At 54.4% G+C, this 24,719-nt stretch overlaps 1 protein-coding gene across 4 annotated transcripts; it reads right to left on the minus strand.

Annotated features, from left to right (window-relative positions):
* Window positions 1-1,315: 1,315 nt before the first annotated feature.
* MIGA2 (mitoguardin 2) lies at window positions 1,316-24,719 on the minus strand. 4 transcript variants are annotated; one of them, XM_045563233.1, is made up of 16 exons: window positions 24,553-24,719; window positions 21,703-21,941; window positions 20,633-20,843; window positions 17,944-18,056; window positions 16,926-17,043; window positions 16,435-16,565; window positions 12,345-12,462; window positions 10,992-11,092; window positions 10,297-10,412; window positions 9,246-9,318; window positions 8,932-9,018; window positions 5,215-5,313; window positions 4,853-4,987; window positions 4,079-4,132; window positions 3,365-3,481; window positions 1,316-3,151 (listed from the first exon to the last, which is right to left on the minus strand). In XM_045563233.1, the coding sequence occupies exons 2-16, from the start codon at window positions 21,796-21,798 to the stop codon at window positions 2,945-2,947; spliced, it is 1,776 nt and encodes a 591-aa protein (XP_045419189.1). In that variant the 5' UTR covers window positions 21,799-21,941; window positions 24,553-24,719; the 3' UTR covers window positions 1,316-2,944. The 4 variants fall into 4 exon arrangements, with proteins under 4 accessions (XP_045419189.1, XP_045419187.1, XP_045419190.1 ...); XM_045563231.1 differs by having other exon boundaries at window positions 1,316-3,190; XM_045563234.1 differs by lacking the exon at window positions 24,553-24,719 and adding an exon at window positions 24,370-24,546.

The following is a 24,719-nucleotide window of genomic DNA, read 5'->3' on the forward strand; positions in this document are numbered from 1 at the left end:
TCTGTTAACTGACTGGAAAGTACCAAATAATTAAAAACCCATGAGTCCATAGAGGGATTGAAAAAGAAGGGAAGAACTCACTTGCAGAAAACTATGCAGCAACAAAGAAATAAAATACTGATACATGCCATAAAATGGATGAACCTCAAAAACATTATTCTACCTGAAGAAACCCAAGCACAAAATACCACGTATCGTATGATTCCATTTATAGGAAATGTTCAGAAAAGGAAGTCTAGAGAGAATAGAGAGTGACCTGGAAGATTTACTGCACATGGCACACAGGGTCTTTTCTGGGTGATGGAAATGTTCTAAAACCGTATTGTGGTAATTGGCACACACTTGTTAATTTACTAAAAGTCATTCAAGCAGGTGAATTTATGCTATACAAATTATACAAAACAAACCAAAACACACACTTGTTTTCCAGCATTGGAGGTGAGTACTGTATTAGTTCATGTCTCTAATCAGTAAAGATTCGAGCATTTATCTTTTTTAGGTGGAATTGGAGTCCATCCCCAGTTGATTGGAAAAAGTTCTTTTCAGAATCCCAGCAAAGACATTAGAGAATGACCCATAGTTTCTTTAGGCATGATTATGGTATTGTGGTTATGCCAGAGAACTACCTTATTTTTAACATCTGTTTAGGAGTGAAGTACATGTCTGAAACTTCTCTAAAACATTTTGGAAAAGAAATATGTGAAATAAATATGACAAAATGTTAACTGCTGACTGGAGGTGTTGGTTTTATGGGTGTTCTTTATATGTTTTTTTCCAACTTTTCTGTACATTTCAAACAGTTTTCTTTAATGACCTTTCAAGTAAAACTTGTGCTTTCCAACTGCCCATGAAGACATCTGAAGACTGGGCAGGCCCGGACCTGCTAGCTCCCACCCGTGCCGGCCTCTCCCCCGGCTCTCACAGCCCAGGCGGTTACAGTAACAGCCTTTAGGCCTGTGAATCTGTACCCCTGGCCCAGTCCAATGCCTACATTTTACAGATGTGGAAACTGAGGCCCAGAGAGAAGCAATGTTCCTAAGGTGGTGCCTGGGCTGGATCCATACCCAGGCTGCCCACCTTGCATCTGTGCCCTGAGTGCAGCGCCGGCCACTCTCCCTTCTGCACCCCCACCACCAGGGCCCTCCCTGCCTAGCGACACATGGACCCTGTCAGGCTGCCAAGTAGGCTCAGTCCCGACCAGGCTCCTCCTGACCTTTGTCCTCCTAGAGCCTCCACCCTCTGCACCCCAGAGAACAGGTCCCCTGCTCTGGCCTAGAAGCAAACGGCCACCCACATAACCAACAACATGGCCAAATGGAAAGAAATTGTTCAAATCATTTATTTGACTCGCAGCCGATGCACACGCTCTTTCGTACAAAAGGTGGAAGCTGCAACAAATCGAGTGCTGTAGGCAGTGCATGACGTGTAAACAAGGACAAGACAAAAATACCATTTCTGTGCGATCTGGGAGCAAATCAGGGTGGGCCAGGCCCAATATTACATTCAGAGCGCGGGGTAAGTGCAAATGAACAGAATGTCTGGATGGAGGGGAGGAGGGTGCGGGGTCCCTACTGCTCAGTCAGTAGGCTGCTCCCTCTGGGCACTGGTCTTGGAGGTGCCAGTGGGTCCTGTGGCCTGGGGACCTGGCCCCAAGATGATGAGCCAGACCCAGCATCCCCCCTCATCCCCTCCCCTGGTGTGCCCGCCCTCTCGCCCCTGGGAAGCCTTGCCCATTCGGGGCAGAGGGACTGAGGTGCGAGGAGCCTGCCCTCTAACTCCAGGGTATGGAGAGCCAGGACGGGGAGTCTGTTTCTCCTGCAGGTCTCAACCTGGCAAGGGGCAGAACCTCAAAATAAAGTGTTAAGGCAATAAATAAAATCCCAGCTCGGGGAGAAAACCCTCTAAGAGGAGTGAGTCTGCAGGGGTGATGGGAACCCTGCGGCGTGGGGACATGGCTGCGGGGACAAATGCTAACTAGACTCTGTCAGCAGGACCAGCAGAGGCTCCGCACCTCTGCATGGCTCCGAGTTCACTTGTGCGTCGAAGGCAAAATCCCAGGCAAAGTTTCTTGTCCTCCTGTGGGGCGGGGAGCTGGTCCAGCCACATACATCCTCTGACCTCCCCAACGTGGTCCCTGGCCTGGGTGACCCCTGGTCAGAGCCCCCAGCTCAGAGCCTAGCACTGCCCAGGGAGTTCCAGGCTCACGGAGGGAGGTGGAGGGGGACGGGCGCGTCCACCCCACCTCCTCTCGCCTTTGGTGGTGGCAGAGGTGGGAGAGGAAATGACAGTCTTTGGCAGGGTAAGGGAATGTTTGAAGGTCCCTGTTTGGTGCTTGGCTTTGTCAAAGGCCCAGTCCCGGAGCAGACATGAGCACAGGGAGAAGGCCCACCTCTGTCCCACCTCGGGATGGCCCAGGCCTGCTGCCCACCAAAGCACCCCCACTCTGCCTCTCTGGACTTGCAAACTCTCTAGGGAGGTGGCCGGGGTGCAGAGGCCACCAAGACTGGTGAGCCGGGTGCCTGGATTCTGAGGCTGTGCAGCCGCGGGTGGCTTCTAGCTCAGGACACCATGGCCTTCACCACAGAGCTGTGGCCCCATCCTTCACCTCCACCCTCCCAGGCCCCTCGTAGCAGCCCTCAGGTGATGGGAGCCAGTGAGTTGGGGCCCGAGCCCAGGGCATCCCAGCTCTGCCTGCCTCAGCTACCCACAACACCTTCCTCTCCCTCAGGCCCTGCTGGCCACTGGCCTGGCCTCTGCTTCCCCCAGGGACCTCTGAGGGCAGTCAGGCTGGCCCCTAGGGGCTCCGTGCCTCTCAACGGAAATCCGTCCCCTGGGCCTTGGGGCTTCCCAGATGATGGGGATCAGGGCAAGGTCAGAACAAGTGCCCTTGGTCACTGCAGCTGGATGCCACCCCAAAAGAAGGGAGGCAGCCTTCTCTGTGCCTCTACTGCAGCTCCCCCAGGGGCCCGTTCTCTCGGGGCAGCTCCCCATTCGGGCCAGTGCTGCTGGCCACCGGGGCCCCCAAGTAGCCCAGTAGGATCTCACTGCGGCGCCGGGACAGCTGCAGGATGTCGTCTGCCAGTGCCGGCACCGACGTGTAGCGCACGTTGTCCAGGTCAAACATGTCCCTCAGGTACTGCACAATCTGGTGCTGGGGGTGCAGGGCTGGCATTGGGCCTGGCCCAAGCTCCTGTTGCCCCATAAAGTCCCTGAGATCCTCAGAGCCCCAACCCATCCTCGAGCTCCTCCCCTCCTGGGGCTTCCCCTGGACCCACCTGGGCCCCCACTGCACTCCTGGCATCTGCCAGGGCACCCGAGCCCGGGACAGGGCAGGGCCGGGAAGAATGGGAGCCACCGAGTTTACCTTGAAGAAAGCACAGACTTCAGTGAGCTGGGGCTTGGGTCCAAGGAAGCCAAAGGCTAGAACAGGGCTCACATGCTCCGATACGGAGTAGAAATGGGAGATGAAGCCATCGGGCACCTGTGGTGGGTGGCAAGACTAAGGGACCAGCTGCGGCCCGGGGAGGCCGAGGTCCACCAGGCTCTGGGGGTCATATAAACCGGAGGCTTTGGAGGTAGACCCTGCTGGTTCACGTTCTTGCTAGATGACCCTAGGTAATGACTCAATTCAAAGGCCCTGTTTTCACATCTACAGACAGGGTAACCGCAGGGCTGCAGTGACAACTACGAAACCATGATGGGCTCAGCAGGAAGTGCCTGGAGCACAGGGCAGCGGCAGCAGCCGCACAGCCCAGATAGTGCAGCCACGGCTACCTGGGAGCACAGATAGCAGCGACTGACAGGAAGGGCAAAGGGCGGGAGGGGTGGTCTCTGCCTGCCAAGGGGCATCCTGCCACCCAGCCAGACGCCTCCAACCCATGGCCGTGCCCCTCCTCCCTCTTCTTCCTCCTCCCTCGGAGGATGGCCTTTCCCCTATTCTGACTCCTCAGACATTTCCCGACAGCCCCCTCCTGTGCTGGGCATGGAGGGAGCTCCTGGCTGAGGGAGAGGCAGGTCAGGCAGCCCTGCCGTGAGTGATGGAAGGTGCCAGGGGCCGGGGCTGAGCAAGGCCACTCACCATCAGCAGCCTCCTCTTGGCTTTCAGGACCGACCAGCAAGCAGTGGCCAGGGCCTAAAACAAAGATGGGCCCCCACCCTGATGTCAGCACAGGCTAGGCCCACAGCCCCTCCCCCTCCACCAGCCCAGGACCAAGCCCTTCTCCCCAGCTCAGCCCCCAGCAGGAAGATGGGGCTGGTGCCGGAGCTCTGCTGCTACCCTCCCCCAAATTTGAATCTCGACTCCAACTCTCACTGCTGTGTGTCCCTAGCCATGGGTCTTCTCAGAGCCTCAGTTTCCTCCTCTGTAAAATGGCCATGACACAGCACTCCCACCTCATTTGGAGGTTGTGGGAAGCAGTGCGTACCACCTGTATACTCCCCAGCAGAAGCCCCGCCCTGGCTGCACAGCGCGGCTGCTGAGTATCCCTGCGCTGGGCTCTCTCCTGCTCTGTGCCTGATTTTTTGTTCTGTGTATTTTAACTTGACTTAATAGGATGCATTAAAATTGAATAGAATTAATACCAGCACAGGATGAGCAGAAACCCTCTTCCTGGGGAGGAAGAAAATGCAAACCATTGTGTTGGTTCTAAACCAGGGCTGAGGGCAGCAACGGAGCACCCTGGTGGCCTGTCCAGAGCAGGAGCCCGTCCCCCAGGCCCAGCAGCCCCAGAGCTGGGGCGGGGGACAGGCTGTGGGGCAGCCCTGGTGCCGGAGCTAGGGATGGGGGAGCGGGGCCAGGTGAGCATGCAGGGTTACATGTGCGTGCGTGTCTGGGATCAGGGCAGTGACCCACCGTCTCCTTGAAGCTATCCGATAGCCAGCGGTTCCTCAGAACAGCAAGCACCGAGGACGGGGGATTCTCCAGGTCCTCGAAGGCATCCATGAGGATGAAGTCAAGCACGATGTCAAAGAAGCTCATGCACACGACCTGCAAGAGATGGGATGCCTGTGCTGTGGGGCCACTATGCGGCGGGGGTGGGGCATTTCCCAAGCCTGGCCCTGGGCCAGGGCAGGAACCAGGTGACTTGAGCAGCAATAGAGGCCTCTCAGCTGCTCAGAATTGAGGTAGAGCTCAGCGCGGGAGCCCCCTCCCTGCTCGACAATCTCATGTGCAAGGGAGCACAGGACGCCGGGGTTCTGTACAAACCAACTTACCCCGCGGCCCTCCAGCTCCAGCCGCGTGCTAGCCCAGGTCTCGGGCCGCAGGGCGTAGCTCAGCATCTCCTCATAGCTCTCCAGGAAGCCCTTGGGGCTCTGTGAGGAGAAACATAGCCTGTGTTGGTCACAGGAGAGGCCCTAAGACCCACAGGGACAAGCTGGCCTGCGGGTGGGGGACACGCAACACACAGCTGGGCCCTATCCCAGCAGCCACAGAGAAAACGAGGCAAGTAAGCATCTCCTGCCCACCACCATGAGCTTCTGCAGAGAGCCAGGGCACCCAGCCACGTCCCAGGCTGGTTACGTATGGAGCACCTACTGCCTTCCAGGACATCTCACTTTGGAGGGATGCATGAGAACGTGAGGTTTAGAGTCAGGCAGCCAAAGATTCAAACCTCTGTGACCTTGGGCCTCAGTGGTGATATGGAAGAAGCCACGGCCCCATCCTCATAAGGCCATTCTGGGGCAGCTGATGAGCTCACGAATGTAATGCAATCAGTCCAGTCCTTGTACCTGAGCATTGAATAGGGCATGAGGGCCAGGTGCACTGGCTCACAACTGTAATCCCAGCACTTCGGGAGGCTGAGGCAGAGGATCATGTGAGCCCAGGAGTTCAAGACCAGCCTGGGCAACAAAGCAAGACCCCCATCTCCAGAAAGAATTTTAAAAATTAACCAGGTGTGGTGGCATATGCCTGTAGTCCCAGCTATTCGGGAGGCTGAGGCAGGAGGACTGCCTGGGCCCAGGAGTTGGAGGTTACAGTGAGCCGTGATCGCGCCAGTGTACTCCAGCCTGGGCAACAGAGTGAGGCCCGGTCTCAAAAAAAAAAATGCATGTGACTGCTTGACTGCTGCTGCTAAGCCAGACTCTGCACAGTTCTTCACTCAGTGGGACCCTGAGAGACAGCTGGGGCTCAAGACACAGTTTGCAGATATGTCTGCATTCATGGACGTGGAAAAGCGTCAAGTGTCAGCACAGATGCTGTGTGCTGAGCACGCATCGACTCACTGGATTCTTACAGTCCCGTGACGGAGTTCTGTTATTATGCCCACTCCACAGGTAGAAATATGGAGGCTCTGGGAGATCAGTGATGTTCCTGAGAATCAGGCAGGGTGGAGCTGACACAGAACAGCACGGGCAGATTGATGCCTTTTATGAAGCACTAGAGGCAGAGGAGATGTCAAATGGATATTCACCAAAATGCGAACAGGGTGGCAACAGGGACTACTTTTCTTTTTTGTTCTTTTGGCTTTTTTGTATGGTCTTAGTTTTTTCTACAATGAGTATGTATCATTTTATAATCTTTTTTTAAAAATTATTTTCATTAAGGTGTTTTCCTGTTTTTTTCTGGTTTTTTTTTTTGAGACAGGGTCTCACTCTGTTGCCAGGTGCAGTGGTGCGTCATGATAGCTCACAGCAACCTCAAACTCCTGGGCTCAAATGATTCTCCTGTCTCAGCCTCCTGAGTAGCTCAGCCTACAGGTGTGAACCACCACACTTGGCTAATTTTTTCTATTTTTTGTAGAGACAAGGTCTCACTCTTGCGCAGGCTGGTCTCCAACTCCTGGCCTCAGGCAATCCTCCTGCCTCAGCCTCCCAAAATACTGGGATTAGAGGTGTCAGCTACCTTGCCTGGCCTATTTTCATTAAGTTTTAAAGAAAATTTACTGGGATGACTTGGGTTGTCCCTTTAACCTCCCTGAGCCTGTCTCCTCACCTGTAAACAGTGACAATCATGAAGATAAGGAATGGCCCCTGACACCTGAGCCCGTCTGACATTATCGCACAACATCCCCGGGGCACACCCATTTACAGAGAGAGTTGGAGAGCTTTCAGGAGGGGCCCAGTGACACAAAGTGAGAGAGTGACCTAATGCTACAGCCCCAGAGGCTGGTCACTTCCCATGGGGCCTGCATCTTCCCAGACCAGGGCCCAGCCCCCACTCCACCTGCCTGGCAAGCCCTGCTAGGGCCACATCAGCTACTGCTCCAGTCCCGGAGCTCAGGAGCTGCTACACAGCCTCTTTCATTTCTTAATAAAACAGTCTTACGCTGGGGCGGAGGCTGGAGAGATGAGTGCCCTGGACAGTGGGCCCAACTTTTCAGGCCCTGGTACCACCTTCACCCTCCTTCCCTTGCTCACTCACTCATCCTACTGGGGAGGCCCACAGACGCCAGGCCAAGGGCCCAGGCTGGGTCAGGCGGATCTGGCTTCCAATCCCGGTTCCACCCATCACTTGCTCAGTGACCCGGACAGCCCCTTTGCCTCTCCAGGCTTGGCTTCCTCATCTGCCAAGTGGAGACTGCAGTGAGGCTCCAATGAGCTCCTGGAGGTAGAGAACCACCAGCAAAGCACCGAGCTCACTGCTAGGGAAATGGCAGCAGCTGGGAGAACGTTTCTGGAGCACCCGCCCTGTGCTGGGCCCTGGACCGGCCACACACCTGTGACAGGACAGTTCTGGCCCTGGTCCTCACGGAGCTCAGGAAGTGACAGGGAGATGGACAGGGCAACTCAGGCAGGGGGGACGCAGGGTGAGCCCAAGGGCTCTCAGGCCTTAGGGGATGAGTTAGGTGAAGATCTCCTGGGGAAAGCAACGGTCGCCAGGCACTCGGTGGACAAGTGACCAAGGAGGAGGGAGAGGGAGGGGCACTGGGGACCCTTCCAGATTCCGGTGTATGTTCCACTTCCTAACCTGGGTGCTGCCCAAACCTGGGGACACAGGGTTTGTCTTTTCATCCATTAAATCCTACAGATAGTTTTTTATACTCTCTTCTATGTGTATGTCACACTACAGCTGTCTTTAAAAAGAAAAAGGGATTGAGGAACAGTGTTGCAGGTGCCGAGACCAGCACACACAAAGGCCCAGATCGGCAGCAGGTCTGGTGTGCGCTAGAAGCCCCAGGTCCTTCAGTCGGATGGGCCAAAGCTCGGACTTTACACCAAGGGCAGCAAGGGGGGGAGGGTTTTAAGTAGCTGGATGGAGAGTCATATGTGTGTTTTACAACCACTGCTCCGGCATGAGAGGAGAAAGGATGCAGAGGGGAAAGGATGTTCAAAAGCTTCACTCAAACTTGTTTAAGAAAAAAAAAAACACAAGTAGTCAAGAAACATGAAAAATTATTCAACCTCACCAACAATAAGAACCATAAAGCAATGGATAAAATAAGAAAGATTCAAAAGGTTACTAATATCTGGTATTGGCCAAGATGTGAGGCAACATTCTCACGCCGCTGGTGGGCCGTGCATCGTTACGGCCTTGCAGAGGGCCAGCTGGCAAGACCCGCCACGTCCAGGCTTGGCCCACAGAAAACCGCATGAGGACCTAAAGAGCTGTGTGAAGGCCATTACAGCAGTGACGTCTGTGACGGTTAAAAATGAGACCCAGCCCAGATGTCCACCCATCGGGGAACTGGATAAATAACCTGACGTCTTCCACACCATGGAACCCTGCGCAGTCAGTAAGAGCAACTCCTTGCACCGACACGGACGGACGGATGAGATATACTGTCACGCCACAAAGCAAAGCGGCGGGACGGTAAGTAGGGCACAAAGGTTTAGACATTCGATAACAATGGTCAAGGGCCAGAGTCTACAGAATGGGGTAGGAGGAACACATATAGGACCACGGACAGCAGCCATCTCTGGCAGGTGGGGTTCAGGGGGACCCTCTGTGGTTTGCATTTCATAATTGGGCCCTACCCCTACCCCAGCTACCTTCTCAGCCTTGGTCATCAGGCCTGTCACCATCTGCCGGCCAACCTTCCCGAAGAAAAGCTGGTTACTCTTGTCTTCCAGAAGCCCCTAAGGAGTGAGGAAGGGAGGGGAATGAGCTGCCGGGCACGGCAGTCCCCCAAATGCCATGGACAGGGCAGCACGATGGGCTGGGTAGGTGACTCCATCCACCACAGAGGAGCCTGGTGTGGAGCAGGCCCGGCTGGAGACAGGGAAGCCAAATGCATGTGCCATGGTTGTGGCCGCCCCTCGCCACCAGCTCCATCCCCGCCAAGGGGCTCCTGAACCACACTCACCTCAAAGGCCTGCCGCACACAGTGCAGCTTGGCCAAAAAGTCCTGGTCACTGTAGCAGCCCAGCAGCTCCGTCCTGAGGGAAGGACAGATAGTGTCACACCGCAGGTCCCTGCCCAGCAATGCCCTGTGGGGTCAGGTGGTGCCCTGGGTGGGGAAGTGGGAGGCTCTGGCTCCAGCCCTGGCCCTGCCTGCCCAGCAGTGTGACCTCTGGCTGGCGCCTGCCTCCCCCAAGGCCTCAGTCTCCCCCAAGCCAAAGGATGAGACCGACCAGATGCCCTGAGGACGTGCTGGCCTCCCTGGCACTGGGTGCGGGGGCAGGTCTGGTCATGGGGCAGGCCAACCAAGGGCTCCTTGAGGCCATGACCAGCCCTAAACCTTCACTGGCAAAGGACAAATGGCCAAATTGCTCCCGGATGACAGAGCACCCAGGCAGGGTTGCCACCCCCTCTGGCACCCCTTTATCCAAATCACCACAGCTTCAACCAGAACTTTCAGGCATTTTTGGTCAGTGAACTTTTAAACACACATACTTAAATCTGCAAGCCAGGATCGAAAAGCCAAGTTCTGAGTTTCGTACCGCACAGCAAGTTAACTGCACATGGCTAAGAGACCTGAGGTAACCACAGATGAGGGAACTGCGGCTGAGAGAAGTTTGGCGACTTGTTCGGGGCCACACACGACAAATTGGCAGAACCTGGAGAGAATCCAGGCCGTCTGTCCCCAGAACTTGGGTTCTTGACCTTGGCTGTGATGGGGCTGTGTCCTGACACTGGGCTTAGGAACAGTGCCCGCTGTGTGGCTGTGGCTGGGCCCCTCTGCGAACTTAGCACAGGTATTAACTATTGCTATTGTATTAACTGCAGTCATTTGTTACTGTTATTATCGAGGGCCCTGAGACCCTCCACGGCGGGGGTCAGAGCTGTCGCCGGCTCGCCACAGTCCCCAGGCAGCCTGGACTCACCCCAGCCACATCCTCACTGAGCACCGCTGCTCCTCCACCTCCCCAGGGGGCCGGGGCTCACCCACTGCTTCCTGCGCCCCCACCGCTCACCTGAGGGTCCGGCAGGGCACTTTCCCCTCCTTCACCAGCTGCAGGGCCTCCTCGTAGGCGGCAGCGGGTCTGGAGAGTGGGGTTGGGTAATCTCCCACCTGCAGGGACTCAAAGAGCTGGGGGAGGGTGCAGAGGAACCTAAGTGAGCAGCGTGCCATGGGGTGGGGCAGCGTGCCATGGGGTGGGGCACCTGCCATCAGTCCCTGGCAAGGGCCCCTCCCACAGGGAATGTCAGAAGGAACACTGGCCCAAGAGACAGGAAACCCAGGTCTAGTCCAGCTCTGGCCCTCAGCATCCCCATCTCCAGGGACCCTTCCCAAAGAGGCCATCTACCGGACACATGCCCATGTCCTCCCGTTCCAGAGAAGGACACCATGCCTGACACACGTGCTCACAGCAGGAGACTAGTGGCAAGCAGCAGGCACAGCGTCTGCAGAAGGGAGTGGTCAGCGTGTGCTGGAGCCATTAGGGCTGGGACCTCCACTCTCACCCACAGGCTCCACAACGCCCCATTTCTCAGGCCTCCCCATTCCCAGCAACTTCTCCGAGTCTCCAAGGAGCAGTACTCAGTAACCGCCACATTCTGCTACGATGGAAGGCAATGCCTTCACTTTCCCATGACCTCGCACTTGCCCCCTGGGTATCCACAGGAGCCCCGGCACCCACCCCACACCCAGCTTGGTCTCCTACATCACCTCAGTAGCAGAGAAGAAGGAATCCTCCGAGGTCAGGCTGTCTTCATCATCCGCCCGTAGCCGCAGCGAGCCCTCGGTCAAGGGCAGCATGAGGGTCCTCTCTGGGAAGAGTGGCACGAGGGCAGAGCTGAGACTCCGCACGGAGCTGCAGGAAGCCTGGGGCACAGAGCCGCCAACAGAGGCTCCGTCTGGGGCCCGTGGTGCCGACAGTGGCAAAGCTCCTACTTGCTGAGCACGTCTGTGTGAGATGCTGGGCTCACTGCCTCAAGCAATCGCCTCCTGCAGTCCTCACAGCATCCTCAGGGGTGGGCAGCATTAGGTGTAGACACGAGGCTGGCAAGGGGACTCACCTAGGGTCACACCACCAGATCCGAAGCCTGATGGCCCCAGCGCTCTGCAGGGGGAGGACTGTCATGCTGTGTGGCCCTGAGCAAGTCACTTCTCCCCGACAAGCTGAAACTTAGCCACTGATACGGAGGGCTCAAGGGAGTCCATGGGCTACTCACTGGGTATTCCCATCCCACTGGCTCAAGGGCTGAGGGTTCTGGACCTTTGAGGACACTTACGAAAGGTCTGTCGGACAAATAAGCAAAAGCCACAGATCTGTGACAAGCCCTGAAGGCCCTATCAGCCCGCTCTGCCATGTGGGGAGGCCAGAAGGGGCAGGATTCCTCAGACAGGCAAAGCCACGTTGAGGGCACATGGGGAGGTGCCAGGGGATGCATAGCCTTAGCCAAGCCTCTCTGGTTCCCAGTGTTCCACTGCTAGAGCCAGGGAGCCTGACATTTGGGAGTCTAATAATGCCCCCAGCAAGGGCTGAGCACGCCCAGCGAAGGACCTGGGGGTGTCATTCACCACAAGGGTCTGGCACACAGCAGGCCCAAAGAGGACACTGGTTTTTGGCTGGACAACTTGTGACTCCCTCTCAGTGATGTCACTTCACCTTGAGGGAGCCATAGCAGATGTCCATTCTTGGGCCTTTGGCCTGCTTTGGCTCAACCTCCACGTGAGTCATCCTGCCCACCCACCACACTGAGCCTGCAGGGAAGGGCTCAAACCAGAAGCCTGGAAGAGATGTCAGGAAGACGATGACACATGAGCCCAAGTCCTACTCCCATGGGGATGGGACAAAGTGGGGCTGTGGACTCCTGGGGGCCTTGTGCCAGCTCTGCTCCTGCCTGCCACATATAAAGGACTGCCTCAGTTTCCCCCCTGTGCACTGAGGTGCTAGAATGGATGATTCTGGTTTGTCTGACGCACTGTGGGAACCATGCCCTGGTTCTCTCACCTCTGCCCCGTGTCTATTCCAGCCACCCTTGACAACCGTCCCAGCCTGCCTCAACCCCAGCTTACCAAGATCTAGCAGCGCACCATCGGGGGGGAAGGTGGAGCCAAACTCCTCCTGCAGGTGGTAGGCCCGGTGCAGCAGGGACTCTAGCTTCTCCGCAAACTCCCTTCGCTGTGACTCCGGCTACCGGAAACACAATGACCATCAACCCAGACCCTTCAAACTCCCCATACAATTGGCCCCTTTCCCCACCACTGATGGGGCCCCCAGGCCCTGCAGAAAGGGGAGAAGGCTCTGGGGCCCAGCAGTAAGTGTGCATGCTCCAGACCTTCGCTGCCCAAGACAGGAACCAACAGCCACGTGTGCTGACTGAGCACCTGAAACCTGGCCAGTCCCAGCTGAGAGGTGCCATGAGCATAAACACACAACAATTTCAAACACTTAGCATCAAAAGAAAATGTAAAAACATCTCAGGAATATTTTATGTCAATTACATGTTGAAATGGTCATATTTTGGATATACCAACTTACATAAAGTACAGCTGACTCTTGAAAAATGTGTGGGTTAGGGACATCAATCCCCCCAGTTCATTTGTGCATACAACTTCTGACTCCCCCAAAACTTCACTACAAGTAGTCTACTGTTGACCAGAAGCCTTACTGATAACAAAAACTCAATTAACACATATTTTGTATATGTATCATATAATGCTTACGTACAATAAAGCTAAAGAAAAAAAAATGTTATTAAGGGCTGGGCACAGTGGCTCACGCCTGTAATCCCAGCACTCTGGGAGGCTGAGGCGGGAGGATGGCTTGAGGAGTTCAAGACCAGCCTGAGCAGGAGTGAGACCCTGTCTCTACTAAAAATAGAAAAAAAATTAGCCAGTCAACTAAAAATAGAAACAAAAAATTAGCTGGGCATGGTGGCTCGTGCCTATAGTCCCAGCTACTCAGGAGGCTGAGGCAAGAGGATCGCTTGAGCCTAGGATTTGAGGTTGCTGTGAGCTAGGCTGATGCCACAGCACTCTAGCCCAGGCAACAGAGCGAGTCTCTGTATAAAAAAAGAAAAAAGAAAAAGAAAAGAAATTATAGCAACAGAAAAATTCCTCAAAGAATACAAAGTAGTTATACCTGGGCTGGCTCATACCTGTAATCCCAACACTTTAGGAGGGCAAAGTGGGAGGATCACTTGAGGCCAGGAATTGAAGACTAGCCTGGGAAACAAAGTGAGTCCCCATCTCTACAAAAAGTTAAAAAATTAGCCAGGCACAGTGGTGCACGCCTATAGTCCAGCTACTCGGGAGGCTGAGGCAGGAGAATCACTTGAACCTGACAGTTCAAGGCTGCAGTAAGCTATGATTGTGCCACTGTACTCTAGCCTGTAGGACAGGTGAGACCCTATCTCTATAAACAAAAACCCAAAGTGGTTATGTCTGGATGAAGGGTTAAAGGCATCAATGATACTGATGACAGATCATTTACCCACTATGGGCCAGGCCTGAATATCTGGTCCTGGAGCTCCACCCAGAGCACCAGCACTCCCGGAGCCTGAGGGCCCCTGCCCCCCACCGGCACACAACCATGAGCTATTTGATCAGGACTCTTGGCTCTTCCTCCTCTTCTCTATTTCTGTAGTTTTCACTATTTTATAAGGAATATTTAATTGCTTTCACAATAAGGACAACAAGGAAAGTTCTGTAGTTTTCGGATATAGTTTTGGCAATAAATGCACCTTGGGAAATAAGGCTGCCTCCCTTGGCGCCCCTTCCCTAGCACGCTCTGGTAGGCGCCACCTCTGTCCACATGCAGACAGGGCTTGGTGTAGCTGCAACCGCAGGCCCAGGCGGGTTTGTAGCACGTGGGGTCCTATACCTCATACCCCAGGGGTTTCCCCAACCTTCATGCCCCCACAGTTACAGCACTCAAGCCTCTGAGCTCACGTCCAGCTGCAGTGGAGGACAGGGGCACCTTCAACTTGTTACTGGTTGTGCCAGGCACGTCTTCACCCTTGTTCTGCAAACTGCTTCCCAGGCGCCCAGCCACAGGGAGAGGCAGGTAGAGGAAGAAAGGCAGGTGGAGGGAGTGGGCAGAGAAATCCCCCCTTGTTCTGCCTCAGACTGCACCCCACCCCTCAAAGTGGGCGCATCCCCTGCTGGTCAGCCCCCTGCCGTAGTTCTAGCTCCCACAAGACGGTGCTGGCCTGAGCTCTGGGCTTACTCCCTCCTCCACACCTCTCTCCGGCTCCTCCCTCACCTGTACAACCAACTCCTGGATGCAAGTCCCTCTGTTTTTTTTTTTTGTTTTTTGTTTTTTGAGACAGAGTGTCACTTTGTTGCCCTGGCTAGAGTGAGTGCCATGGCGTCAGCCTAGCTCACAGCAACCTCAAACTCCTGAAGTCCCTCTGTTTTTAACACCTGAAGTTGTTCCCATTTCCTGGCTAGGACCTGGCTGATTCTCCACATATTGTCAAGCAGCCAAAGAGGAGGCCCCCACCTGGCCTTGCACCAGCAGGGGTCAGGAGCTCAGGAGCTCAGGAGCTCAGAGGAGTTTGGGATTATTTTCTATTTTTTCCCAATACAGAAAAGCATCAAGAATAAAACAAAAACAGTCCACAATACTGTCAACTACATAAGCCCTACCCATAAGCAAATGCTCAAAAATTATAAAAATCAAACAGAAAAGAACGGTACTGAAAAGTAGAGAAAAGTTAAATAAAAGCCTTTTCCACCTTTCCCTCCAGACCTTCTCCCCATAGACACCTGTTAATTCCTGTGTCCATCCAGAGAAAAATAATAATAATGCACGTATACACCAGCACTATCTACTAAGTGTACACACGTGTCTCTAAAATTTAAACACAAGGGCCAGGGCTGTACACACTGCTCTCCACCCTGCTTTTGTCACTCAGTTACACAGCCTGGAGATGACCCAGCAGTCCCGACAGCTTTCCTCACTCCTCCTAATAGCTGCAGAGAATGCCAGGCCCCAACTGACGGGCATTTAGTTCCCAGTTTCTTAAGTTTTTGTGTTTTTTTAACTATTATACAAATAATGCTTCAATAAGCATCCATCCTAGAACATACATTTGGTGTGCTCTTTAAAAAAATTTATAATCTTGGCTGAGCACGGTGGCTCACGCCTGTAACCCTAGCACTCTGGGAGGTGGAGGCGGGAGGATCACTTGAGGCCAGGAGTTCAAAACCAGCCTGAGCAAGAGTGAGATGCCGTCTCTACTAAAAATAGAAAAATTAGCTGGGCGTGCTGGTGTGTTCCTGTAGTCCCTGCTACGAGGGAGGCTGAGGCAGGAGAATCGCTTGAGACAGTTTGAGGTTGCTGTGAGCTATGATGACACCACTGCACTCTAGCCAGGGCGACAGAGCAAGACTGTCTCCAGAAAAATAAAATTTTAATTTTAGCCTTTTAACTTTATTTTTCTTTCCTGATATTGAAATAATAAATATTCAGTTGGATGGTCCCAAAAACAAAGTATACAGAAAAAACAAAGGCCCCACCATCCAATCCGCTCTGCACAGTCCTCCTCCCTCCAGTCTTTCAGGAATGCACATGTCCTTCCAGAGTCGACATGAGGGCATCACTATCCTCACACCTTTGTTTACTGAGGAATTCCCAAGTGCCAGGCACTGTGCTAAGCATGTGACACAAATTGTTGTATTTAATTTGGGGTTTTTTTTGTTTTTTAAAAGACAGGGTTTCACTCTGTCATCCAGGCTGGAGTGCAGTGGCGTCACTACAGCTCACGGCAGCGTCTAACTCCTGGGCTCAAGCAATTCTCCTGCCTCAGCCTCCAGAGTAGCTAGGACTCTAGGTGTGCACTGCCACACCTGGCTAATTTTTTCTATTTTTAGTAGAGACAGGGTCTCGTTCTTGCTCAGCCTGCTCTCGAACTCCTGACCTCAATCAAGCAGTCCTCCCCACTCAGCGTCCCAAAGTGCTAGGATTACAGGCATGAGCCATTGCGCCTGCCCTGTTTTACTTAATTTAAATAATAGCCTTGTAGAGGGAAACATGACAGTCCCAGGGCACAAGAGGCTTGCTAGTAGCAGCAAGGGCTGGCTGCCCCCTCTTCCAAGCTACCAACCTTCTCCCACGGCGTGGGGGCTGGGGCAGGAAACACAGGGGAAGACCACCTACCTCAGAGAATGGCTCTGATGCAGTCTCCGGGTTCCTGAGGCTGTCCCCGGGGGTAGGTGTGCTGTCCCCTCTCTGGCCCACGCTCAGCGCCTGCTCCCACTTCTGCAGAGCCTCCTCGAACAGCTCCATGCCTGAGCACAGGCAGGGAGAGAAGAGAGAGTCAGGCCCCTCCAGTCTCACTCGAGAGAGGGGCTTAGAATGTGAGGAGGCAGGAGGGCCCTGAAGGACAAGAACGGGACAGGACCGTGTAGCAGGGGCTGGATCACTTTTTCAGGGCTGGTCAGTTTTCAGGCCTTCATTCAGACCAGATTTGTTCCTGGATACTATCCGCTGTCCAGAAATGGCTAAAAACCACTGAATAAGGGGTTTAGGGCAGAACAGGGGGCGGGGAGCAAAGCAGCATCCGGAGAAGTCACCTGAGCTCAGGCTCCCGGGAGGAAGCCATTCCTGCTGCCCACCCTGCCCGAGGCCGGGGCGTCTCCTGTCCGCACCTTGCATGTAGAGGCTCTCAGCGTTGCCCTCGCTGGTGGTCAAAGACTCCTCCATCCCTCTGGCATCCCAGGGTCCCGAGCACGCAGCCGTGGGGCTGGATGAGTTCGCAGCCACCATCTGGGCACGGATCGGTGCAGGGACAAAGATTGAAGCTGTCCCAGATTCTCTGCAGGATCCCCTAAGACCTCCCCACTGCCTGATCATACGCCTGGCGCCCTCTCCACATGCCATCCCTGAGCTAGCCCTGGCCACAGAGGCCACACCCTAAGAACCGCCTGGACCTACAAACTCCAAGTAAGTGCCCATGCCTCACGGAAGAAACACCAAAGCCAATGCCAGGCCAGGAAGCAGCAGCCCCCTACAAACCCACCCTGAGCCCCTCTCCTGGCCAGTGTTCTCTGCTCCCGGCTGTGAGACTCCCTACTGGTCAGGCAAAAGAGACAAACAGCTCTCGTTATGTGCGGGCCGGGCAGGGCCCTGGCTGTCCCCCACGCCTCTCATCCACCATCAACCACGCTGTGCGCTCTTCTAGGACAAGAACCATCTCTTGCTTGCCCCTGTGTCCCCAGGGCAGGGCCTGGCTCAGAGCTGGGACTCAGTGCTTGCTGAATGAACTAATAACTACACGAGAGAATGAACCGAAAACCACTCCCTAGGAAAAGACAACCTTCTCTGCGTCACAGTTATCTCCACGTCCCCAGCGCCCGGCAGAGGCCCTGACACAACTCAGGAGCATAGAACAAATGAATATGTACTTTCACAGACACGTAACTTCCCCAGGAGACCCGCAGTGAGTGTCTCTCTTCTGCCCCATCCACCTTGCTCCCCCCAATGCCTGGCACAGGAAGGAATCAGGGACAATCTGAGAGCCTGCATGGATGGATGAATGAATGAGAATGAAGGAATGAATGAAACCTCTTCTCCGCTCTCCCTACCAGTCCATAAGCTTCCCAAGGGCAGGGTCCTCAGGAGGGGCTGGGCCCAGCACCCCGCTCCCCGCTGCTCCCTGCTGCTCACCGAGGCCACGCTGTGGGAGGAGCCTGAATGCTTGCTGGGCTCGATGGAGGAAATGCCACTGAGTGTGTCGTTGCTCTTGCTGCTGGGGCTCTGCACCCTCCGGCTGGAGTAGCCTGTGGGGACAATGGAGGGCAGGGTCACACAGATGTCTCATCTGGCCATTGTACAGATGACCCAGCCACCTTCCCTTCCTCCTTATCTGGGAACCTGTCCTAAGTCGGGGTAACAGCAGAGCCCCCTGAGTAGGTGCACGGAGCCCCTCCTTACTGTCCTGCTCCCTGCCACATCTCTGTCACCCAATACAAGGCCGAGTCCAGAAGAGAGACCCAGATCTGCCAGATAGGCCGAGAATGAGGTCCGGCTACTTCCTTGCCTCCTTAGCCTCCCTGGGCTGTTGACTGAGGAGCTGGTTTCGGATTCTCCTTCCAAAAGAGATTTGAGGCAACAACTTTTTAAAATACACAAAAGAAAGCCAGGCAAGGTAGCTCATGCCTGTAATCCCAGCACTTTGGGAGGCTGAGGTGGGAGGATCACTTGAGGCCAGGAGTTTGAGACCAGCCTCTGCAACATAGTGAGACCTCATCTCTACAAAAAATAATTTAAAACATTGGCCAGGCATGGTGGCGCATGCCTGTAGTCTTAGCTACTTGGGAGGTTGGGGTGGGAGGATTCCTTGAGCCCAGGAGTTTGAGGTTACAGTGAGCTATGATCACACCACTGCACTCCAGCCTGGGCAACACAGTGAGACCCTATTTCTAAAAAAATTCACTAATTATGGCCAAGTGTGGTGGCTCACACTTTGTAATCTGAGCATGTTGAGGAGGGAAGATTGCTTCAGGCCAGGAGTTCGAACCCAGCTTGGGTAACATAACGAGACCCCGGCTCTACACAAAAAAAATTTTTTTAAATACACAAAAGATTTTTTTTAAGTGAGAAAAGCAGGGAAGAGAAAATAGGTGAGATGAGAGATATGGGGGGAGAACCGCACACACAGCTGGAGGCTGGGCAGAATGGCTCCGGGTTTCCCAGGGGCCAACTCAGTGGGAAAGTCAGCTGCCTGAACATTGCTCAGTCTTATTCCACATTCATCTTCTTTTTTCCCTTTTTTTTTTTTTTTAACAAAGCACTGATAGAGTGAGCACTTTAGTCTAAAGACTTCTTTTTCTAAGTGTAAAGATAAAACTTCCCTTTTGCAATGATAATTCACAATTAGAATTTATTTTCACAGGAGACTTTGCTTCTTTTTTTTTTTTTTTTGAGACAGAGTCTCACTCTGTTGCCCAGGCTAGAGTGCCGTGGCGTCAGCCTCGCTCACAGCAACCTCAAACTCCTGGGCTCAAGCGATCCTCTTGCCTCAGCCTCCTGAGTAACTGGGACTATAGGCATGCACCACCATGCCTGGCTAATTTTTTTTTTTTGTATATATTTTTAGTTGTCCAGCTAATTTCTTTCTATCTTTAGTAGAGACGGGGTCTTGCTCTTGCTCAGGCTGGTCTCGAACTCCTGAGCTCAAACAATACTCCCACCTCAGCCTCCCAGAGTGCTAGGATTACAGGCATGAGCCACTGTGCCCAGCCAGACTTTTGCTTCTTAAAACAAGTTTGTCGGCCGGGCGCGGTGGCTCACGCCTGTAATCCTAGCTCTGGGAGGCCGAGGCGGGTGGATCGCTCAAGGTCAGGAGTTCGAGACCAGCCTGAGCAAGAGTGAGACCCCGTCTCTACTAAAAATAGAAAGAAATTATCTGGCCAACTAAAAAAATATATATACAAAAAAAAAAAAAAAAAAATTAGCCGGGCATGGTGGCTCATGCCTGTAGTCCCAGCTACTCGGGAGGCTGAGGCAGTAGGATCGCTTAAGCCCAGGAGTTTGAGGTTGCTGTGAGCTAGGCTGATGCCACGGCACTCACTCTAGCCCGGGCAACAAAGTGAGACTCTGTCTCAAAAAAAAAAAAAAAAAAACAAGTTTGTCCCAAGATGAGAGCCTGGCAAGGCAAGAGCTCCTTGCCTTGGAAAGAAATTGAGACAACATCCAATGTGACACATACTGGGTGTCTGCATTGCAAGATTAACAGGAGCTGTAAGTTTTTTAAAATCACACCAGCAGCCACAAAACAGATTAGTGGCGGCCAGGAGTGGGGGCAGAAGAGAGGGGCTGACAACAAAAGGACACAGTGGGACTTAGCGGGTGATAGAACGGTTCTTGATTATGGGGGTGGTTACATGACTACATGTGTGTCAAAGCTCATAGAACTGTACATTAAAAAGCATGACTCTTACTGCATGCAAATTAAACCTCAATTTCTAAAAGAGAAGGGGATAAAAGGAATGCTGTGTGGTTCAAGAACTACATGGCCCTTCCATTCCTTAGTCTAGGAGAACGTCCTTCCCCGGAACAAGGAGCCTCCCCTACCAGCCCCTCGAGGACCTGGATACCCCCAAAGGGTGCTCAGATAATGAGAACAACCAGAACCACCACCCCCCACCCCCCACCCCACCCCCCGGGCATCCAGCTGTATCACCCACCAAATCCTTACAAGGACTCAAGGAAGGTGGTTGTACTGTCATCCTGCTCCCAGATGTGGGGAAATTGGCTCTGAGACAGGAAGTGACTAGCCCAGGATCCCATAGTTGATAGTGGCCCAGCTGAACGTGACCCCAGGTAAGGCCCATCCCCCCAACCTCACACCTACCTTTCTTCACCGAAGGGACCTTCCTGGCCATGAGGATAGGGAGGGGTACTGTGCCCAGCTGCTCACCTCCCCTCTCGGGGCCAACCTGCTTCTTCCTCCGCCGACGCCTCTTCAGCTGGTGGGCAGCCAGGGCCAAGGCCACGGTCCCCAGAGCTGTGGCAAAGAGGACCTTGCGCAGGCCTGGTGTCAACCGCAGCTGCGAGAATGCTGACTGCGGGAAAGAGGGAGCAGCCAGGTCACATCTCCCTAGGGAAGGACCGAGGCAGCAGAGCTGCCCCAAGGGCACCCAGGGTGCAGGACACACACTGGGTGCTCAGAGTACATTTGCTGACCAGAGGCGTGACTGAGAGGCAGCCATCTCTAGAGACAGAACCTGACCAGCCTCTCTGAAATGGGGACCACAGAGATACAAAGACGGCAAAATGCCTATGCCCAGGAGATAAGCTGGGGTCCAGCAGGTGTCCCTAGCACCGCTGCTCATGATTATAACAGCTGCAGTGAGTGAGCGCTTGCTGTGCCAGGTGCTGCACTAGGACTTGACCTGTGGCACCTGCCTCAATCCATATGCTTTCCCAGATGCGGAACCTGAGGCTCACACAGGTTAAGACACATGCTCAAGGTGACAGAAAGAAATTGAACCCAGGTCTGTTGACCCCCATTTATTAACAACTCCTCGAGGATAATGACATTCACTCCACCCAACCACCCTCTCTGCCCACTGGACTGGGTGCCCCTTGGGTGGGACTGCATCCCACAGGGCAGAGCTTTAGGAAGCATCAAGAGTCCCAGTCAGCTGCAAACACTTGAGGTTGTCAGGGAAGGCATTACTGATCCCTTTTACAGACTGAGAAACTAAAGTGAAGAGTTCACATAGTCTTAGGGCAAAGACCAGGTTCAGGCCCCAGACTCCTAAACCAGTCCTTACTCTGCTCAAAGAAACGCCAGATGCCTGGGACAGCAATAACGAGGGCACGGCTTTCCTGGACGATGAGAGACCCTGCATGGAGTGTCTCAGTGTTTCATGGACCAGACAGGTAAAGAACAGGACCACAGTCCGTCCCAATCCTCACCTGCCCAAACGTCGTATATAGGAACACAGGGATCTCAGCCACTGTCATGGCCAAGGCCTGGATCATGGACATGCCCTCGGTCCTCCTGAATGCCATGGCAGGGCCAGCACCCCAGGAAAGATCCCCGGGGCCAAGAGCTTCCAAGGAGAATGTCTTCAACTGGTTGCTGGCTGGGTCCCGGGCACCGTCCACACCCCAGAAGGACAGGGACACACATACCAGACAGTCCCTCCACGGAGCTAAAAGATAGATACAGACACAGAACATGAGCATGTAAGCGCCCAGAAATGCGCACAAGAGTGCCCTTGGGTGAGCAAGGAGGAGGAGGGTGAGCAAGGCAGGAGCAATGCCTACCTCAGGAATACTAGGCCTGGAATCAGGCTCCACCCTCCACACTCGCCACAAGGCAGGCGCCCAAATGCCCCACAGACCCTTTACCGCCATGAGCCCTGGGAGTGGAAACAGTTCTGGCTTGCTGGCCCAAGAAGATGCAGGGCTTGGGAGATAGACAGGTCACTCTCAAACTTGGGGCTTTATGTCACATTTGCCTTTTTAAACCAATGGGCCATTTGCTAAACAAAAATCTCAGGCCCCAGACTAAGAATTTTTTTTTTCCACCTCCCACAAAGCCAAGAATGTTGTATTTCCTGTGCACTGTATTATGAAAACAGCAGTGCATTTCCCCAGATAATAATAGCTACTATGCTTTATCTGTGTATTTCATGTTGAGTTCTTTACATACATTTTCTCACTGAATCATTGCAATTCTGTGAAGTAAATGCCTTCCTCCCTAGCCCTAGTCCCAATTTCCAGTGAGGAAACTGAGTCTCAGGGAGGCTGTCAGGAGTCCACAGTGACACAGCTGGTATGTGGTGGGGTGAGGATTTGGACCAAAGTTTATCGGACTCTAGACTCTGTGTTCAATGCAACCCTTTGGCACCATTTGACATGGAGCAAGAAACAGCAGCCCCAGCAGAACCAAGGGCAGCATACCACCCCCATACTCCATTGCCCCATTCCAAGGCCAGGGAATAAGTGGCTTGATCACACATAGCACAGACCCCAAGACCCTACAGGGTGCTCCCCAACTGCCAGCACCAAGCCTAAGGATGCCTTCAAGGTCCCCTGGGACCTCAAGTGGAAGGAACATGCAGGCCAGGACAGACCCTATCTTCCTGGGATGGCAGCCAAAGTCACTGAGCCAGCACAAGAAACAGCTTATCCCCAGTGAGTGGGAAGGACAGACGATCCTATCAGTCTAGCTCTAGGGCTGGGAGTGTGTGTGAGAGGAGGGGCAGGCAGAGTAATGATCTAGGGCTAAGAGAATTGCCATGTTGCCAGGACTAGGAGACATCCTGCCAGGAGGCTAGGAATTGAGCTACATGACCTCCAGTGGTCAGGGCCCGAGTTAATACTGTAAGTCACTCTGCTGACCCCCCACCCCCACCACTCCCCCCACCCCAGCCCAGCTCAGGCCTCAGAATGAGGGAAGACAAGAACTTCAGAGGATCAGCAGCTACTATTTCCCAAGCACTTACTCCAGGCCAGACTTGGAACGGGCTCTCCCCTAAAGGCTGTCAGTCTAGCCACCCACAGAACCCTCACAATGACCCATGTTTATCTCAAGGATGGGGAACTATATGGCTCTGAGAGTGGAGCAACCTGCCCGAGGTCACTGAGCAAGTGGCCAAGCTGGGATGTGACCCCAGCTCTGGGGGATTCCCAAGGCTGTAGTGGTGTTTCCCAGCTGCTGCCTACAACTGTCACTGCTCCCTCCCGGCCACACCTGCAGGACTTCTGGGCCCCCAGGTGGAGTTACAAAGATGAGCCTGAACACATGCTCCAAGGGAGAGACAGGGCTGAGAGAGGGGTACTGAGGCCTGGTGTTCACAAGAGAGTCCAAGGCATCCCCTGCTGTCTTCACTGAGAGGAAGAGTGGCAGGTGCGAGGTAACACCACCAGCCCCCAAGACTGTTTCACTCCAAAGATGGATCCAAATGCAGCCCACCCACACCCTGTCCCTCCTCCTGGTGCGACCCAGGGTCTCCACCTCTTCTCCACAATAAAAGCCTATGGCAATTACCCCCACCAAGCAGACACTTCTAATGCAGTGCAGGGCCTAGCCCTACCTGGGCAGCCACTTCTGCCCTACAACCTCAAGTGGACACCTCATTGCATCCCCACCACAGCATTTACAACCTGTGCATTTACAATTCTCAGCCTGGATTCTCAGGCTTTCCACCCCAGGCAATGCTCCCCGCCCCTGGACAAGCCAACTTATGACTGTGGCCTGAGCACCCGCTCATTTCGCCTTGACCCCAGCAGTGTCCCCGGCCAGGCACTTCCCTGGGCCTTCGCTGCCCCGTCGCCTGTTCTTCCTATCTTGGACACCTCACCCGTCCCACTTGCCGGGCATTGGGCATTCCCGCAAGTTACTCATTCCACCCCGGACATCTTCTTGCGCAGCCCCGGGTCAGGCCCCTTGCTTTCTTGCCTCGACCCCGTAACAACCTTGAGGATCACCCAAGTACCCTCTGACATTGCCCACAGCCGGCACACCTGCTCCTTCCATCCCGGGTACTTTCCCAGCCCGGGTTCCGGTACCTGAACCCTGCTCCAAGCCTCGCAACGTTCCAGGCCGGGGCATCTCCTCCCGGATCCACGTACCTTCTCATTCCACTCCGAAGAAAGGCATCCTCGCGCGCCGCCCTCAGCCCGGGCAGCTACTCATTCCAACCCTGGCACTTTCCGGGTCCAGTTGGCCCGGACACCTGCACCCGCCCAGTGCCCTGCGCAAACCTCAGTCTCAGGCCCCGCCGCCTGAGGGGCTCAGCCCGGGCCGCCACTCACCCAGGATCCCATCGCTGCGGAAGGACAGCGTCTCCTTCCCCCCGCGGCCGCGCAACCAAACCCGCGGCCGCCGGAGGGCGTGACCTCGCGCCGGGCCTACCCTTCTCTGGCCAATGAACGTCGCCGAACTTCTCCGTGCCTCTACCGCCTCTGGCTGATCGAGCTGG

This window comes from Lemur catta, chromosome 10 (assembly GCF_020740605.2).
Source record: "Lemur catta isolate mLemCat1 chromosome 10, mLemCat1.pri, whole genome shotgun sequence".
In the NCBI taxonomy this organism is placed as follows: domain Eukaryota; kingdom Metazoa; phylum Chordata; class Mammalia; order Primates; family Lemuridae; genus Lemur; species Lemur catta.

What these genes read in the sequence shown, in the direction of transcription:
- MIGA2 (XM_045563231.1), bottom strand. Translation starts at nt 21,798, where the DNA reads ATGGCATTCAGGAGGACCGAGGGCATGTCCATGATCCAGGCCTTGGCC. An exon ending in GTGTGCGGCAGGCCTTTGAG is followed by an intron (nt 9,019 to 9,245) that starts GTGAGTGTGGTT and finishes CTCACTCCTTAG; the next exon opens with GGGCTTCTGGAAGACAAGAG. An exon ending in CGGATAGCTTCAAGGAGACG is followed by an intron (nt 4,133 to 4,852) that starts GTGGGTCACTGC and finishes TCTTTGTTTTAG; the next exon opens with GCCCTGGCCACTGCTTGCTG.